Source organism: Protopterus annectens, chromosome 5.part0 (assembly GCF_019279795.1).
Source record: "Protopterus annectens isolate FY-2018-M chromosome 5.part0, PAN1.0, whole genome shotgun sequence".
Lineage (NCBI taxonomy): Eukaryota > Metazoa > Chordata > Ceratodontiformes > Protopteridae > Protopterus > Protopterus annectens.
The window spans coordinates 313,696,858-313,716,598 of NC_056735.1; the positions used below are offsets into that span (position 1 = coordinate 313,696,858).

The window sequence follows — 19,741 nt, forward strand, 5'->3', positions numbered from 1 at the left end:
ACACCAAAAACTAAGGGGTATATATCATATAATCGAAGGTTTAACTCAGCGAACTTCCATTTGTCGAGCCCAAAACAGCAAACGTTCACATCTACCAATGGTTTACACAGTGAATGGAAATAGTTAGCCAACATCAGGAAATCTGCCTTTTTCCCCACTGTACTGCGATCTCAGAGTTGGTATACATATAGATGCAGGGGAAGTATGGTGCAGCTCCCCCACCTGGGTGGGTTTGAGATGCTGTAGTATGTATGGCGGTCACAATGTTGGTCAACTAATTCTATTCCCTGTGTAAACCATTCACTGATGTAAACATTCATGTAAGTGAATGTTCGTTGTTTTGGGTTCGATAAACAAAGGTTTGTTGAGTTGAACTTTTGATGATATGATATGATATAGACCCAAACTAAGCCAATTATTAAAAACAATCATTTTTTTGTTCATACTGTGGCATCATCCTTTGTGAAGGTAGAACATTGCTCAATGCAATGCATGTGCCTGTCTGTGACACACATTCAGAGAGATCTAAAATCCCTCTTTTCATATAGTCCAGTGAGATGCATCCTGGGTCATTTACACCCACATGAACTATAATAGAATCTTATTGGTACCTGTGCTGCAGTGACTTGAGTGCGTGCATAATATCTCAGATCCTTCCTCCAGATACGCAACTAACCTTTATCTTCTCCTTGTCCAGCTTAGTGACAAGGGCATATGTGTGTCATACAATAGAATCCCGTATAACAGGAGTACAAAGTAAAGTGTTTACCTGCCTTGTGGGCTTTGTTCTTGGGGGATCAATGGGTGTAGGCTTATGTGTGGTGAAAGGTGTAGCTTCTGGTGTGTGCTTTAGTGGTTGATAACAATAAGGTGTTGCCATTTGATTGCTTAGGAGATCTCTGAGGTATAGAGAGGTTTCTTTGAAGTGCCTCAGCATAAGCAGGTCTACATGTGTAATGAGCAGTATGTGTGAAGTAGTGTGTGTGTGTGTGTGTGCGTGTGTGCGTGTGCTCTTGATAACCTTGTTTGTCAGTCAGCTTTTTGCCTCCAAGGAAGTTATGTATGGTACATTTTAAATATGGTATATTTGTTCTGTAGAATGCTTTCAATGACTTGTGATTCAACCAAATGAGTTTTCATTAATTCTGTTAACTAGTTCTGATTCATTGAGATGAGCATTCAGTGAAATGTCATACATACATGTGTATGTAATTTTTCAAGAAGTTTTCTGTACATGCAACTATATTTATGCATTTTCAACATTTCCTACATTCTCATGTGATCTTTCTCCTTATATGTTTTATTTTGTTTTTGGCACACTCAGTTGCTGCCTGATTTCTGTCTACTTCTGGTTTGATTTCCATTTCCACTTAACACCAATATGCTTCTGCTAAACTAAGCAAGGAAGTCATCTTAGACTTGTTCTCTTCAAGTTTTAAAATTTTCACTGTGTTGGGATCTGGTGAGCTCAGCAGATATGTATGCAGTCCTACAACTGCAGATCTATCAGTTTTGAGGAGGCTCATACCGCCTTCAGAACGAGGAATAAATAATCTTGGTATACACTAATTTTTATATATAATTTGATACGTGTAAAGTGTTGTTGTTTTCCTATCCAACTGATCTAATACCTTTTTGGGACAGTCATTCACCCTAAAACTGTAAGTTAGAGCAGGAACAGCAAACTGGTTTATAGCTTGAACTTTGGTTCCTAAATGTCAGGGCTGTTTCCAGTATTCATTTTAATCTTCTAAAATATTCCTTACTAAGTTTTGTTTGCATTTATTCATGTTTTATTGTTGATCCTTCTTCAGTTCTCAAATATTTATACACTCCCTCCTACTCAAGTTTCTTTATATCACATTCCTGTTCCACGGTGATATTCTCTTGGTGCTGCAGCTTTCCTGTTTTAAATATTGCTTTTGCACATTTATCAAGACCAAATGACATTCTTATATCATCTGTGAAAGTTTTGACCACTTCCAGTTGTGCTTTCAGCTCTTCATCTGATGAATTCTACAGTTTTAAATTATCCTCAAAATGCAGATGAGAAGTCTTTACACTATGTTGTTTTTTAGGAGCCAAAATGCAACGATAACGTAATCTGTTAAGTAGATGACTTAATGGGGTAAGGGCAAGACAAAAGAGCAGTGGTAAAACAAAAAGTCACCCTGGAATATCACCTTTTGAATTTTTATCCCTGAGCTTTTATCCTGAGATAAAAAACTAACCTTTATCACGACCTAACTGCAAAGTGGTTTGCCACTATGTCATGGTCATTGTAATGTAACTGATCACTGTTGAGTATATTTTATACATCTGTAAGCACTCCTTTATCCATGAATGTGGGATGCTATGGAATCACACTTTTTTAATTTCTCCAAGTCTTTTAGCTTTCTAATACCATGATGGGAATGGACCCCATTCCTAAGTCAAAGTACGATTAAAGTTCATGAAATTGGTATTGTTTCAATATTTGATGTCAGCCAGTAGTGCTCTTCGCAGCACCCGCAATGTGCCCAGTAATGATTCCTTCTGCAGTTCCCATGGATTTACATGTATTGGTAACATATCTAAATACGACTGTAAATTCTTTTTCGTAAGACCCATTGCTCCTACTACTACTGGAACTGTCTGGGTATCTTTCTTCCACATTGCTCACATTTCTGCCTACAGAACCTGATATTTTATGACTTAATGCTCTCTGTACGCAGGACACTGTAGTCACTGGGCATGGTGATTTCAGTGATCAATGCTACTCTTGCCTTCTTTTCTTGGACCACTATATCCGGTTTTCTAGCATCTATCTTTTGAGTTGTTGGTAATGGATGATCCCCATGTGATGTAGACTTCTTCATTTTCTATGATGCTTTGTGGCTCATGTTTCCAGTGTTTTTCAGCCACTTCAATACCATAATGTTTGCACAATCCCCAGTGCAACAGTCTCGTCATATTATTATAGCTTTCAGTATACTGTCCTTTTGCCATTAGTATGTCACAACCAGCAACAAGGTGTGCAACTGTTTCCAATTCGGTTTTACAAAACCTACATTTGTCTGTTTCTCCTACATGTTCAATGGACTTTATAAACCCACGTGTATGCAGCCCACTACCTTGGGCCACCAATATTAACCTTTCATCTCTTGGTTGGAATTTGCCTCTCCTTAACCATTCCTGTGTTCATTCTTGATCATGCCTATGGAATCAGTGTAACATGCCACATGCTGTCTCAGATATACTTTATAGCTTTAAAAATCTAACACTATATATTGACACAGAGCTTAAATTCTGATGAGCTATCTGTAGTGGTTAGAATATCATGCTGTACACAAACATTCTAGAGAAATATCTCTTGGTGTCTAAACCCCATTTCCTGCCTCTGTGGATTACTTGTTACACCTATTACTACTACCATTACCTCTGGATCTCTCACCACATCAGTCTTCACTACGGGACTCAGCAGAACATTTCACAAAGACTGCATCCTTTGCAGAGGTGCTCTGGTCCAGTGTAAAGATACTAGTCCAAAGGGTTGTGGAACAGTAAGAAGAAACATTTAGCTGAACTGCAAAGAAACCAGTCGGGGTGACAAATTGTGAAGTCAGTAAGCTCAAGAGAAATAAGCAACAATAAGACATAAAAATGCCACTGCAACTATGTTCAATTGCTTAAACGTATGTGCTTGAGAGGATGGATGAACATAGTCGCAAGACATGCACTTACATTATTACAATTTGATTTTCTTCAGTTTTTGCATTTATTAGTAGCAGTGTATCTTACAACTGATCATACAGTCCCAGAACATAAAAAATGTTTTTCACAATCTCACTGACTGCAATGTTTTTTCACTATTTTAAGATTCCCCTTTTGAGGAATCTGCAGAGGAGTGTTCTCAGTATAAAGATTACTTTCCACATTGTGTTTTCCAACTTCATTCTTTGCTACCCTGTAAAGCAGCAAAGCCTAAAAACTAAAAATTTTACCTTGCACCATGTAGTATATGGATCAACGGACTGTCGAAGCCAAGAAATGCTCTCTTCCAGCTGGTCTGGCTCTTTTTCTTTATATTCATATTTGATAACTGGTTCCGAATACAGCGACAGCTGTTATAAAACAGAAAACATTAGATTTTGAATAAGGATCCTGAAATAGCATATATCAATACATTTGCAGCCACACAAAGCAGGCTTAAAATGTCTTATTCCAACACAGTTAAATGCAATTCCCTTGAAGATTTGTTTGATGAATCCAGATGCATTCATCTCTAAAAAGTGACTCCTACCAAAAGTAACTACCCTTTCCATTTATCAGTCATACTCATTATTTGTCCAACTGTTATTTCCATCATTCTGCAAAAAAAAAAGCATTTGAAAGGCATGGTTTCTTTAAAGGTTGAAGGATACTATTTTATTTCAGTGTCAGTACTGTTTGCCTTATATTGAAAGTGAGACAGATAAAACCATTTTCCTGTGCAATGCATATTTACTTATTTTACATTTGTTTACCAAGAAAGTCCAACTGGGCACAGGTCCTTTTTCAGCAGAGGCCCAGGGAGAAAAGCTCTAGCAGTATGAAAGATATACAGTTTGTATAAGTTAATATGTATGAAAGAGTGAAAAAGACATTTTTAAAACAATGCCAATTTTCCTGGAAAATAAATGATTATGTAAGATGTGACTCTGATTAAAACAGAATAAGCATGAACTGCTTCAAACAACCATGCATAACTTCTTTATGACTCATTTTTTTATCTTCAATATCACACTCCTTAAAGTTCAATCAGTGTAGAGTATATGTGTGTTGTACCTTTAAGAAGCATTTCCAAGGACTGAATGTGCATGTAAATAGCAAGCATGTGTTAGCTTCAGCGTCATTTTGAGAGTGCAGCCAGACAGTGAACATGTATGAGAGAAATGGTCAGTTTGTACGTTTATCCAAGTTAAAGTTATTTGCCTCAATCCTTGTGTTTGTGTGTTTGCACATAATAAAACTGCTTGAACAAAAGCCATGCCAAGTACATCTGTTACATCCTGACTGGACGAATGACATGGTGTCATAATCGAGATTTCAAAGATTGCTTTTCAGAGCTACTTGGTACAGAATTGGCAGCGAAGACAGAATAAGAGAAACAAGAGCAACAAAAGGGCTAGAAACAAGCTAGAGGTAATGAAAGGTTGCACAAACGATTATTTTATTAAAAAAGATAAAACGGAACATTACAAGGACAAAGAACACATTACTAAGCAAACAAATAGCACAGAAATGTTTATTAAGCAAACAAAAAGCATAAGAAGCTTATTAATTAAATGAAATGTTTAAAATTACGACATTTGATAAAACGATTATCAGAAAAGTACATAGAGGGTTCAGAGTAACCTCAGAATTGCAAAACAAGCATGTTTAGAGTAAAACCAGCACAAGAAAATCAACTAAATGGGCAAAATGAATATAATAAAGGGCAAAAAGGGCATATTAAGCATAAATAAAGCAAGGCAGCTGCATGTTTTTTGGTAAATGTATTTATTTATTTTACATCTGTTGACCGGGATTGTCCGACTGAGCTGAAGAGCCCTTTTTCAGCGGAAGCCCAAGGAGAAAAGCTCCAACATATTACACAATTTTCATTTTAAATTAGCATTAAACAGCAATGTTATAGGATTATTACAAGGCATTGAGTAGCAATTCAATGTTTTGGCATAAACAGTTATTTCATAATGATTGAAGCTATTCAGAGCACAACTAGAGCTATTCAAAGCATCGCAAAGTGTGTAAAAGTGCTTACAGTGTGTGCTTATTACTGTGCATTTATTCCTAAGAGTTTATTGTGGGCAAAGTGCAAATATTTTGTGAAGTGCAGTCAAAATACAGCCATTTCGAAAAGTTTCTTGTGCTGGGTGTGTCTACTTATGAAGGGCCACCATTACAGAGTGTTTCTTGCACTGTAAAGAGTTATTTAGCAAAGTACAGACATTTTGGAAGTGTTTCAGTGTGCCATGTACTGTTTATTCGCAATGTACAGTTACTTCAAAATGTTTTATATTCTAAGCTTTTTCTACCGCCCAATTTATTCACACAGTGCAGTTATTTGAAATGGTTCTTCCAATGATGATAGATGGCTTTTGAAATATAATTAATTTCAAGAGTATTGCAGTGCCTGAGAGACTTATTTCGCATAGTATTTCGCAGAGTTCAATTACTCAGAGGCTTATTGCGCTACTGAGAAAAGTTATAAGTACTGGCATATATATATATATACATGTGTGTGTGTGTGTGTGTGTGTACACGCGTGTGTTCGTGCATACTTGCAAAAACCTTCACTGATGTGTCAATATGGCAGATGCATTTCACAAACCAGGGCCACTTGTATTTATACTGCAGAGAACTGGAGAATATCTGAGCAAGAGTATATTTACATACAAGCAGCTTATTCAGATAAAGATGTACGCACTAGGGCATTCATTTTGCTAAACCTAGCTGGGTCAGAGGCTATTGATAGACAGAGTTCATTTGTGTATGCACCATCAGTGTATAAGGGTGAAGGTGAAAACCGTCATATTGTTGTTCAGGCTGAATCAAGGGACGTTCCTGAGTGTTTGAAGCATAAATTCAGAAAAATGTGCAACCCCCAGACCAATGTTACATTAGAGAGGCATTTGTATTACACAAGAGACCAAAGGCCAGGAGAAACACTTAGGGCTTACATCACTGATTTGAGAAACAATGCTAAAACCTACACGTTTGGTGATTTAAAAGACGAGCTAATAAAGGACAGGCTTGTGTGTGGTATTAATAGTGATGCTGTGAGAAACATTTTGCTTCGCGACAGAGATCCAGCGTTTAGCAACGCTATTGAGATTTGTCATATCCATGAAGTTACAGATAGGCACACAAGAATGCTTACAAGTGACAGGAGCATGGTTTCAGTAGGCTCCAAAGCAAATGTAGATAGCATGCAGCATGTCGCAAGCAGTAACACGCCTAAGCACATGGCAGCCACAGCCCCTGTGGTACTCCTGGGAAGTCACGTGGTTTTCTAGCAAGTTCTAAAACCAGTTTAAAGGAGCATGCTCAGTACAGAACAAAGGTTACCTAATACAGCACAAGGGTGATTTTTTAAAACCATTTCAGGCTTCACTGTTAACTGTCGTAATTGTGGTGCAAACCATGAGTCTAAAATAGAAGTGTTAAGCATTTGGTCAGCAATGTCACAAGTGTAAAAAATGGAATTATTTTCAAAAGTTTTGCAAGTCCAGTAAACCTCACTCAGTTGTCAAGAAAAGCCACTTGAAAAAGCAAACTGATCATGTAAGCTTGCAGTCTACTTTCTACGTAGACAGTTCATAGGTTCATAGGTTCATACTAGGCTATCTGCCCTAGGGCATTTATAAGCCTAGCCAGAGTGTGTGTGGCTTTCACCACCCCTTAGGATGAGAATACTATACCCATTAGTTTGCTGTGCCTCTGTCCAGCAGTGATACAGAGATGATTCCCGGGGTAAACCTACGATCTCCCATCCACTCGTCAAGATTTCTCTTGAACAGAGTCAGTGAGGGGCTCTGCCTCACATGGACTGGGATTCTGTTCCATAGTGTAGGGAGTCTCTGGGTGATGAATCTGTCCCTCCAGCACGTCCTATTTATATCCATGTTGAGGTTTAAGTCTCTTGCTCTCGTGGCTCTGGTGGATTTGGATTTTTTGAGGTAGAGCATGTCCATTAATTCCGGGTTGGACATGGCCTTGTATGTCAGGCACAGATCACCTCTGAGCAGACGGTATGCGACTGAATAGAGCTGGAGTTTCTTCAGTCGGGCATCGTATGACATATGTTTGAGCCCCTTTATCCTTTTGGTGAGGAACTTTTGGGTTCTTTCCAACTGCTGCAGGTGTCGGGTAAGGTACATTCCGAATGGGGCGTTGTACTCAATCATTGGTCTGATAAGTGAAGAGTACAGGGGTACAATGACCTCTCCTGATCTGGATGTGAATCCCTTCATGATCAGGTGGGCAATGTAGAAGGTCTTCCTAACCACTTTGGCAATGTGAGTGTCAAAGAGAGGTTACTGTCAACTTGGGTCCCCAGGTCCCTGATAACTTCTTCCGTGTTTAATGGATTACCACCTATGTGGTAATTAGGGGTTACCTTGTTTTTCCCAAAGGGTATGACTATACATTTTTTGGCATTTAGCTTAAGGCCATGGCTCTGGCACCAGTTATCCATTTCTATGAGACCTTTCTGGAGGATGTCTGTGTCTGATGGAGTGTCAATTATGGTGCCCAGTTTGCAGTGATCTGCAAATTTTGTCAGCCACAATCCCCTATGTTTGCCTGCACTTCAGAAAAATAAATGCCGAACAAGAGGGGGCCCAGGACTGAGCCCTGTGGGACACTGCTCGTGACCGGCTTAGAGTCTGACATGGCACCAGCAACTCTAACCCTGTGTGTTCTGTCCTTGAGCCAGTTTGCAACCCATCTTGTGACATATGGGTTTACATCTAAGCTGGTGAGCTTTTCTATGATGCCCGAGTGGGGTATTGTGTCGAACGCTTTTGCTAGGTCAAGGTAGGCTGTGTGAACTGCCTTACCCTCATCAATGGTCTTAGTGACTGTTTCGAAAAAGTCGACCAAGTTCAAGAGGCAGGATCTGCCCTTGACAAAGCCAAATTGCGTAGGATCCAGTGTCTGTAGGTCCCCAATGTCTTTATTTATGAGTTCCATTATGATCCTCTCCATAGCTTTGCAGACAAGGCTCGTCAAGCTTATGGGCGGTAATTTCCAGGGTCCGTAGAAGCACCGCCTTTGTGGAGTGGGACCACAGTTGCCGTCACGCCATTCTTTGGGTACGTATCCTGTAGTAAGGCTAAGATTAAACAGCAGCCTTATGTGTGGGTTTAGTTCCTCATTGAGTTCGTGTAGCACACAGCCGGGGACACCGTCCGGTCCCATTGATGCTGTGTTTTTTGCTTTACAGAGAGCAGCTCTCACCTGGGCATCTGAGATGTTTGGGAGGCTAGACTCTGGTGGGATAGATATTTCTCCTTTTGGGGGGGAGGGAGGGGAGAAATTTGCACTGAACCTGTCTGCCAGTATGTTGGCAATGTCTGTGGGTTCAGTGATTTTTTTTATCATTTTGGACTAATTCTGAGCATATCTGGGAGTTTCCACCCAGGTTTCTAACATAGCTAAAGAAGGCTTTATGATTGTCTTTTGTGTCATTAGCGATTTTTCTCTCAAAGTTGGCCTTGGATGATTTTATGAGTGATCGTAGTTTTTTGCTAGTACTGATCACAGATGCCTTCCCATTTAGGGATTTTGCTCTGTCATGAAGTAGCTTTCTCCTCTTGTTGTAGAGTTTGTTTATGGCTGGAGTCCACCAGACCGGGCGCCTGCCTTTGGTGGAAAGAGTCTTGATTTTATTAGGGATTGCTTGATCCATACATTCCTGGAGGTGCTCGTAGAAGGCATTTGTAAGGGTTTCAGCAGTATGGGTTGTGGTTTCCACTGGCTCGGGGGCCTTGAAGGATACCACTCCAGTCTTAAGAAGTGTGAAGTTTGCTTTTGAGAAGTTCTTCACTGTGGTCTTTTTTGCTGGAGGTGGGGGCGGGATGTGGATCTCCAGTGAGATTAATTTATGGTCTGATCTCACCAATGAGGGATATACTTCCGGTGTGGAGCATTTTGTCCCCATGTTTGTGATGATCAGGTCTAGTATATTTTCTCCTCTTGTGGGAATGGTGACTAGTTGTTCCATAGCATTTGAGTTTATGAACTCAAGGAACCTTTGGGCTAGGGTGTTGGGGCTTGAATAGTGTTCCCAGTCTATGTTTGGGTAGTTGAAGTCACCCAACATGATGGTGTTTGGAGAGACATTCATACTCTCCAGTGTCTTCAGGAAGGCTGTGTGGGTTTCCTGAGTTTGAGAAGGTGGTCTGTAGCATGTTACAAACTGTAGGGCAGTTTTACCTATGGTTAATTGCACCTGGATGGTCTCCGATGCTTCGTGCGTTGCCACTAACCTGCAGGTGTGGGTATCCTTTATGAATATGGATACTCCCCCTCCTTTTGTGGTTCGGTCCGGATTTTGGGGCCGGAATGCATGATATGAGGTATAACCTGATAGTGCTGGGGTGCTCTCAGGAGCCTTGAACCAGGTTTCAGTCACAGCACAGACATCGATGTTCTCCATACTGAGGAGGGCTTCGACGGCGTGCATCTTGAGGTTTAGACTTCTGGCATTGAGCAGTATTACCCTTAGTTTTTCTCCATTTTTGTTTTCTAGGGTGGTAGGTTTATCATTTGAGCCTTGCCTAAAAAAGGCACTATGGGGGTGGCAAGAGCCTTTGCCAATATCCGGAAGCCCAGGGGTGACAGGTGTAAGCCGTCCCTTGCGAAGCAGCGTGGCTTGTCAAGCATGTCATCCCAGGCAGACAGACAGTGTAGCAGTAATTGGTGAAAAGGTTAGTGTAGCAGATTTGGGCAAAGTGTTTTTTACTGTCCTGATTCATGGTAAACCCATCGAGCTGAAGGTAGACACTGGTTCAAAGTGTAATGTCATGTCAGCAGAAACATTTGCTAAAGTAAGAGCTGGTGGACAACTTAATGTGGCTAGTTATGTGGGATGTGTTGCATATGGAGGTAAAGAAATTTAAACCAAAGGTTCAGTAGTGCTTTCATGTTATTTGGCTGGGAACAGTTATAAGTTGTTGTTTTACATAGTTTGAAGACCTGTGGAACCATTATTGAGTCTCTGAGACAGTTTGAAAATGGACTTGCTTTCCTTTACTAAAGAAGTTCATCATATAAGCACATGTCCCAGTTCCAGTTCTAGCATTACTGATGCTATTTTCTGAGAATATGCTGATGTTTTTGATGACAAGCTAGGCAAGCTTCCAGTTGTGTATTCCATGAAGGTAGACCAGAAGTCAGTCCAGTGGTCAGACTGGCAAGAAGAGTTCTAATAGCTATGCAGAGCAAAGTTAAAGCTCAGTTGGAATGGTGCAACAAGGTGTGATTTGTCCAGTTACAGAACCAAATGAATGGGTGTCATCTAAGGTAGCTACTCACAAAAAAGGCTCAGACAAGATTAGAATATGCTTCGACCCAACAGACCTGAATAAGGCATTGAAAAGACCTCATCATCCCATGCGAACAGTCGAGGAAGTCGCAGCCTTGATACCAAATGCCACTGTCTTGGATGCAAAGAGTTAATTTTGTCAAGTGATGCTTGATTGCAAATCCTCATTACTGACTACATTCAGTACCCCATTTGGAAGATATAGATTTCTCAAGATGTCATTTGAAATAAATTCTGCAAGTGAAGTCTTCCAACGTGCAATGGAACAGATCTTTTCAGGTTATCCTTGTGCCATAATGGTAGAGTATTTGTTGGTCGGAGGCAATGGTGATGCAGAGCATGACAGAAACCACAAGAAAGTTTTAGACAGAGCTTGTGAAGTGAACTTAAAGCTCAATCCTCTGAAGTGCAAATTCAGACTACCAGAGGCACATATATAGGTCATTTGTTTACTAGTACTGGGTTACAACCAGACCCATCCAAGCAAGCAGCTATTCTTGAGATGCCAGCTCCAGATAATGTTTGCGGTCTGCAGTATTTTCTTGGTATGGTTAACTATTTGGGCAAGTTTATACCAGATTTCAGTGAACTGTCAGTGCCTTTAAGGGAGCTGAAGCGCGAAAATGTTGTATGGTCATGGCTAGAACAGCACCAGAGAGCATTCAATGATCTTAAGCAGAAAATTGCCGCTCCACCTACACTATGGTATTATGATGTCAATAAACCTGCTACTCTTTCCTCAAAGTTTGGTCTTGGTGCAGTTATTCTTCAAGAGGGCAGACCAGTAGCCTATGCATTTAGAACTCTTACCCAAACTGAAATGCAATATAATCAGATTGAGAAGGAACTTTTGGCAATTGTGTCGGCATGTTCAAAGTTTCATGACTATATTTAAGGTCGAGATATCCAGATTGAAATTGACCATCAACCCCTAGTTACTATTTTAAAGAAGCCCATAAATTCCACTCCAGCAAGATTACAAAGAATGATGCTGAAGTTACAAAAGTACAACTTCAAAATGGTCCATACGAAAGACAAGCGTTTTTATCTGGCTGATACCTTATCCAAATCACCCGGAAATACAATGGAACAGCTTGATGCAGATAATTTTGACTTCAGTGTCATGGAAGTGTATAATTTTTAGATCACAAGATGAGCTGAGAGATCATACAAAGACTGATCCTGTTTTGCAAAAGCTCAACCACTACATCCAGGCAGGATGGCCATCTAAGCAATCCAGTGTACCATCTGAAGTACAAGCTTATTTTCCTTATACAGATGAGATGCTGATGGAAGATGGCATTATTTTCAAAGGTCCTAAAGTTGTGAATGCTTCCTTGCAATGTGAATATATCCAGATTTGCATTGTGGTCACCCAGGTTCCAAATCTACCAAGAGGGTAAGAGGACTAATATTTTGGCCTTCTCTAGTGAAAGACATTGACAAAGTGCTTTCATCTTGTTCAGTATGCAATAACACTAGACTGCATCTGCAGGAAGAGCCACTTCAGCTAACTCAAGTTCCTGAACTACCTTGGTCAATAGTAGCCACTGACAAATTTGAGTGGAACAATCAGCATTACTTAGTGTTGGTCGGCTCTTATCCAAATTGGTTTGAGACTGATTTCTTGCCTAACTTAACATCTGCTACTGTTATTACTTAGTTGAGATGTAATTTCTCAGTCCATTGTAGTCCTCATATGCTTATCTCTGACAATGGAACTCAATTTACAAGTCAATTGTTTAAGAATTTTGCAAAAGAATGGGACTTTGTACATGTTACTAGTAGTCCTGAATATCCACAAATGATCTAGCTGAACGCGCAGTACAGAGGAAAGCAATTACTGAAGAAGTCAAAATGTGACAATACCGACGTTTTTTTGAACTTACTTAATCTCAGAAACATACCCTGTGATGATATACTTGACTCGTCTGCTCAAAAACTTCTATCTAGGCAAAATAGAACTACCCTGCCTATCAGTTCCAGTTTGTTGAGGCCTAACGCGAAGAACAACAGAGCAATCAAAGCCCAATTATTCAGAAAGGGTTCTTTCCAGAAGTCTAGTTATGATAAAAGGAACAGATTTCTTTGTCCATTACAAGGAGAGACAGTGAGGATACAAACGGTGAAAGGCTTCGACCGGATTGGTCAATTAACAGGTATATGTGCCAAGCCGAGATCCTATTTTGTGAAATATGAGTGTGGAGTACAGGAGAAATCGCAGACATCTTCTTCCTGTAGCAGAATCAATATTGCAGCATTGTTCCTGTGATACAGACTCAATCTCAGAGCAATCCAGACAATGTTACTGTTCCAGAACGTGTCATAACTTCAACTTCCATTCCTGATGATGTTTCAGATATCCCTAAGATTGAACAATCAGCAGAGACAGTCCCAGTTGCTAAACCTGATTCTAAATTCTATGTCACAAGATTTGGTCGCATCTCCAGACCTAGTGTGAAATACACAGTAACCTGGACATGAGTGTCTATATGTATTTAGCTCTGTATAATTGCATGTCAAAGAATTATCTTGTATTTACTGCATGCCAATCAATGTCTTCCACGAAATGTGATTTATTTCTCAAAGAGGGAGGATGTAGAGTATATGTGTGTGTGTTGTACCTTTAAGAAGAATTTTCAAGGACTGAACGTGCATATAAATAGCAAGCACACATTAGCTTCAGTACCACTTTGGGAGTGAACATGTATGAGAGAAATGATCAGTCTGTTTGCAAGTTTATCTAAGTTAAAGTTATTTGCCTCAATCCTGATGTGTTTGTACATAATAAAGCTGCATGAACAAAATCCACGTCAAGTTAGTCTGTTTCATCCTGAGTGGACAAACGACAATCGGTATCTCTGATCATGTGGGTAAACATAGCATGATCCAAAGAACTTGTAAATCCTTCTCTCTAAAAGCTTCTTTCTGCCACTTTAGCAAAAAAAAAAAATTGTCTTAGTGTATCAGCTACATGCACCATTTTTTCTGGCTTACAATGAAACTTCGGATCATGCTTTTGTACTGTCCAACAGCATTCTCAACAATCTTGCTGGTATTTCATGAAGTGATTTCTTAAAAATACTTTGCAGTGGTTTATGACATTGGAGTCCATTAATAACTTTTTCTTTAAATACAGTAATGAACTTTTGAGAACAATAAACAACAGCTGACATTTCTTTTTGTCTATGTTTGTATAATTGGTATGTTCTTCTTCAAAAGCTTTTGACCAATACACTATTTGTCTAACTTCCTGCATCATCTCTGCAGTTAGCCCGTTAACTCACATCAACCTGAAAAACAAATGGTTGTGGCATATCGCAGAAATTCAGTGTAAAAGCCTCTGTGACAAGTTTTTTCCTCAAAATAGTAAAGCTTCTACATCGCTGTGTTAGCCAAAATCAGGCTGCATCATTCAGTCTCCCAAGTGGTACTGGGATATTTGAAAAGTTGGTATGAACTTTGACAAGTAACGTACCATTCCGCAAAATCTCATAAACATTACTTTATCTGCTGGTTTCTTATTCTTAACTACATAACTGACTTTTTCCAAGTGAGGCCTTCTAGCACCAGACTATGATTCATATATTTGAGATTATTGACATATACGTGGTATTTACTTTTATTCATCTTCAGAGCTTTCTGCCTCAGCTTGTTCAACAGCTTTATTAGCCTTGTGTCATCCACATTTGTCAGTTCCTCACAAACCGGTTATCTACTATACTCACTATGCTATCAGTCTCTAACATTTCTGCTACAGTTCTCTGAAATATTTCTAGTATAGTAAACTCTCATTTAATCGGCACCCATGGGGATTGGTAGATGCTGGATAACTGTAGTTTCTGGTTGCTTGAGAGTTACTATTAAAATAGGCCTGACTAATACTATACTCTACACTATTTGTTTGGTTTAACTTGTTCTTAGGTTGGGGAGAGAGGGAATTTATTGCTATCTTCCTTTTTAAAACACAAACTCTACAAATGTAAGCTATGTTTCGGGGGGGGGACAAAGTGCAACACATGAAAATTGTACTGTATTTCTTCGATTTTTTTTTTTTTGGTTGCTTGAGTTCTAGTTAAGTGAGAGTTTACTGTACATATAAAACATCAAATGGCAGTCAAAGAAATCTGCCACGTATGATATTGAAAGTACATAGCTTTGAGCTAGATTCATCTAGTTCAATTTGTTACAGGCTTTGATTAGCATCCAGAAAAAAAAAAAGTTTTTGGCACTGTGCACAGTTGAATCAAACTCTTCAAAGGTATGTAGGGAACACTGGTCCCTTCTAATCTGTTTAGATATTGGGGATTATGCAACTACTGAGATTGCCCTGCATCACACCTATAACCATGTTATCAGCAAATTCAGTTTGCTCATAGTGTTAGAAGAACATAATTCCTTATGATCGAAGCTCTATGCTGTCTCTCTCAGAAGTGTTATCCTTGGTGCTCAAATTACTTGTTCAACATCTGGAGATATTTTAACACTGTAATCCTAAGGAAAATCCTAATCAATAAATACATCTGTGTAGCTTTCTAATTAAATTCCTTTATTTCTTGTTTATTGCTTGCTTTTTCAATTATTGGCACATAATGATAACTGCATCCCTGCTACCATTAGTAAGAAGTTTCTGCAATTACCTGGAAGAAATAGACAAATAGATATTCCTATGGCTACCTGAGCTAGAAGCAGCTTGAATGTTTGAATTACTCAGCATTTGTATAATGTGAATTATTTTCATCACAGATTCATAGGTTTGTACTAGGCTAATGAGCACTAAGGTCTTTAAAACCTAACCTTGCAACCTAAATGTGTCTCACTAATTATTTTATTTTGGACATCATAAATATGGGACATACTAGTTAGACCATGACTTAATGACTCCATCTGTCCATTAGAGAAATGGGTGCCAGAACAGGGATGAATTTATTATTTCTCATCCAATGGTCCAGGTAGGCTTGAGACTGCTTCACATGGATGGGCAGCCTATTCCATAGAAAATTCTGTCTCTTCAAAATGTCCTATTTATGTTGCAAGAAAAGTTCAGGTCCTTAGATCTAGTAGTCCTGATGCTGTTCATTTTGTGGATATATAAAAGGTCCATCAGAATGGGATCCAAGGGTGTCCTGCATGCCAGACACAGATTGCCTCAGTAATCTGTAGGAAACATAATATATAGATATAGCTCTGAGACGATCAACATAAGACTTTGTGTTTAGGCCATGTATCTTTTTTGTGAGGAATATTTGTAGGCGTTCCTGTTGCTGCAAGTGTCTGGTTAGGTATTTCCCGAACAGGGCATTATACTCAATGAAGAGCCTGATGAGTGCCAAATACAGCAGCAAGATGACTTCCCTGGACCTAAATGCCATGCCCCTACTTATAAACTGAGTAACACTTTTTTTATTTTATTTTATTTACTTATTTTTTATTTTACATTTGTTAACCGTGAAAAATCCACCTGGACCAGGTCCATTTTCAGTGGATGCCCGGGGAGAAAACTCCACGTTTGACAAGAAAGAAAAACAAAACAAAAACAATACAATTTAAATCTTCCTACCATACCAAACTACATATCTACCAAACACCACAAACTTGCTTACCCTAAGCTAAGTAAACAAAGAAATAAAAAATATATTGACATCCTACATAAACAGTCCCAGCTCCAATACTTCTTATTGTTTCAATCACTATTGGATGGGGACATTCACCCTAACCCTGGCCCAAATAGCACAAACACTAATAGTTATATTAAACAAGACAAAGCTTCTCCTATATCATCAAACACTTATACCAACTCTCTCACCATAGCTCATCGTAATATACGTAGCATTTGTAACAAGATCTCTCAACTCCATGCCCTTTTAGATGTTCACCATTTTGATATCTTATGTTTATCCGAAACTTGGCTAAAACCTACCATTAAGGATAATGAAATTACCCCTCCCGGGTATAATATCTTTAGACTGGACCGTAAAACCAAAAAGGGAGGTGGCGTAGCAATTCTGTACAAAGCACAACTACAAATTAGTATTATAAATCTTAACCTTACTCAGGACAATAATGCAGAAGTAATCAGCTCAAAACTTCAAATCAACCCTAATAAAGCTATTAACATAATTTGTGTATATCTCCCCCCAGGAAATAACACTAACACTCTAGAATGCATCCTTAGCTTGCTGTCAAACAACCTCCCTCAAGAAACACTAGTTCTAGGTGACTTTAACATTGATTGGAATTATTTTAATAGTATAAACCCTACATCCCACATAAACCTATATGGCTTCTCTCAACTCATTAACTGTCCAACCAGAACTGATAAATCCAACAACCATGAATCTATTCTAGACTGGATTCTGATTAATACTCCCCAACATACCTACCAGTCCGGTACCCTTCCAGATGATCTAAGCGACCATTCTTTAACTTATGTCATTAGACACAAAATCAACCTAACCTTACCTGCCACACTTAGAACACTAAGAACAAAAAAGACTTTTAACTCAGAACATTTTCTAGCTGATCTAAAATATTGTAATTGGTCCTCATTGAAATATCTTCCCCTTAATGAAGCAGTAGATTACTTTAACTCTACATTCTTATCAATTCTAGACCAACATGCCCCAACTCGTACCATCAGAACCAAATCAAAAGTAGCACCCTGGCTAACTAATAATACTAGACATAAAATCATTATTAGAAATAAATCATGGTCAAAATGGCGCACCACTAAAAATCAAACTGATCGCCAAAAATTTAGAGAGCTTAGAAACAGCACTAAAAGAGCTATCCTGACAGACAAAAAAAAACTACTACCTTCAGCTGCAGAACATCACTAATAAGGAACCTAAAAAATTCTGGGCCAGTATTAATATTCTTCTGTCTCCAGGTCACTCCATTACACCTAATTCCCAGGACTCTAACCCAGAAAACCCTAAACAAACAGCAAATGACTTCAACTCATTCTTCACAAACACTATCCAAACACTTGCTAGTCATCTATCTCCTGACACCTCAAATCTTCCTCCATCCACATTAAATCCACCACCTACACTCCAATTACAACCAGTCTCTACCTCCTTTATCACATCATTGCTCCTAAAGTTAAAACCCACCACTCCCTCTGCAGACAAACTGCCTGCAGAATTCTTACAGATAGGTGCCAAAGCCTTAGCCTACCCTATTTCCATCCTGATCAATAGATCTATAAAGGAAGGAATCTTCCCCTCTATCTGGAAAATATCTCATATCATCCCACTACATAAAGGAGGAAACTCTAATGATTTCTCTAACTTTCGTCCAATAGCTCTCCTCTCACCAATCGCAAAAATCATGGAAAAATGTATTCACAAACAAGTACTAAATCACCTTCTCAACAACAACTTACTTTCTAACTGTCAACATGGTTTCAGACCCTCACACAGTACCACTACTGCTTTACTCTCCTTCACTAACTCCATTAACACTAACCGTAACAATAACTATCTATCTTCCTCTGTCTTCATCGACCTATCCAAAGCTTTTGATATGGTGAATCATAAACTTTTACTACATATCCTACAATCACTGGCTCTTGATCATCTTGCCTTGTCCTGGTTTGCATCTTACCTAGAAAATCGTCAGCAGACAGTACTTTGGAAAAACACACTTTCTAATCTTCTACCTATCTCCTTAGGTGTACCTCAAGGCTCTATCTTAGGCCCTTTGCTATTTTCTATCTTTATTAATGACCTTCAATCTGCTATCCCATATACTACCTGTATACAATATGCGGACGACTCAACTATAATCTGCACTGCTAACTCTCATGCAGAACTCCAGTCACTTACTCAAAAAGCTTTCAGTGCTGTAGAACAATGGTTCTCTTACCGCTGTCTACTCCTCAACCCTAAGAAAACAAAACTATTACTTTTTTCACCTACTCGTAAATCTACTCCACCTTACTTTACTCTTACGTCCACAGACGGAACACTCATCTCTCCTGACTTGACCACAAAACTATTAGGGATAACTATTGATAATAACCTCAACTTTGACTCTCACATCAACAACACCATAAAATTAGTTAATAAAAAAATAGGATCCCTTTACAGAATCAAACCTTTCCTAACACCCACAGCAAGGTCCACCATTGCTAGATCTCACCTAATCTCCACTCTTCTCTATGCTTCCCCCATTTACACTAATCTTTCCAAAAACAACATGAAGAAACTAGAAACATCCTATCATAACATAGCTCGATTCGCTATTGGATCTCCTTTTAGAACTCATCACTGCTTGAACCTAAAAGAACTAGGCTGGATTGAACTTCCTAACCAACTTGTACTTCAACAGATCTTAATTGCTTATAAGATTCTATATCAGCCAACCAACACTTACTAGCCTTATTTCTCCATACAACAACCTGCAACAACTACGTTCCTCAAATAAACTTCTGATTAATATTACCAAACCTAACAATAATGCAGGTGTCAGTTTATTCTCCAACTCTGTTGGAAAAACATGGAATAAACTACCCTCTGATATCACTTCTTTAACCTCTTTCCAACTTTTCAAATATCAACTAAAGATTTATCTCAATAAACACTGGCTTTGCTCCTGCACTAATCCAGACTAATGCCAACTCTTCTCTCTAACATTACCCTTGTTATCAAAAAAAAAAAAAAAACT

The 19,741-nt window shown here is 39.0% G+C and overlaps 1 protein-coding gene across 1 annotated transcript in view; it reads right to left on the reverse strand.

Annotated features, from left to right (window-relative positions):
* The window catches only part of APOO (apolipoprotein O), a 595,595-nt gene that overhangs the window by 441,994 nt on the left and 133,860 nt on the right, over positions 1-19,741 (reverse strand). The window contains exon 3 of the mRNA XM_044072293.1: positions 3,984-4,103. Within this exon, the coding sequence (XP_043928228.1) occupies positions 3,984-4,103 (120 nt within the window). The remainder of the gene's footprint in view (positions 1-3,983; positions 4,104-19,741) is intronic.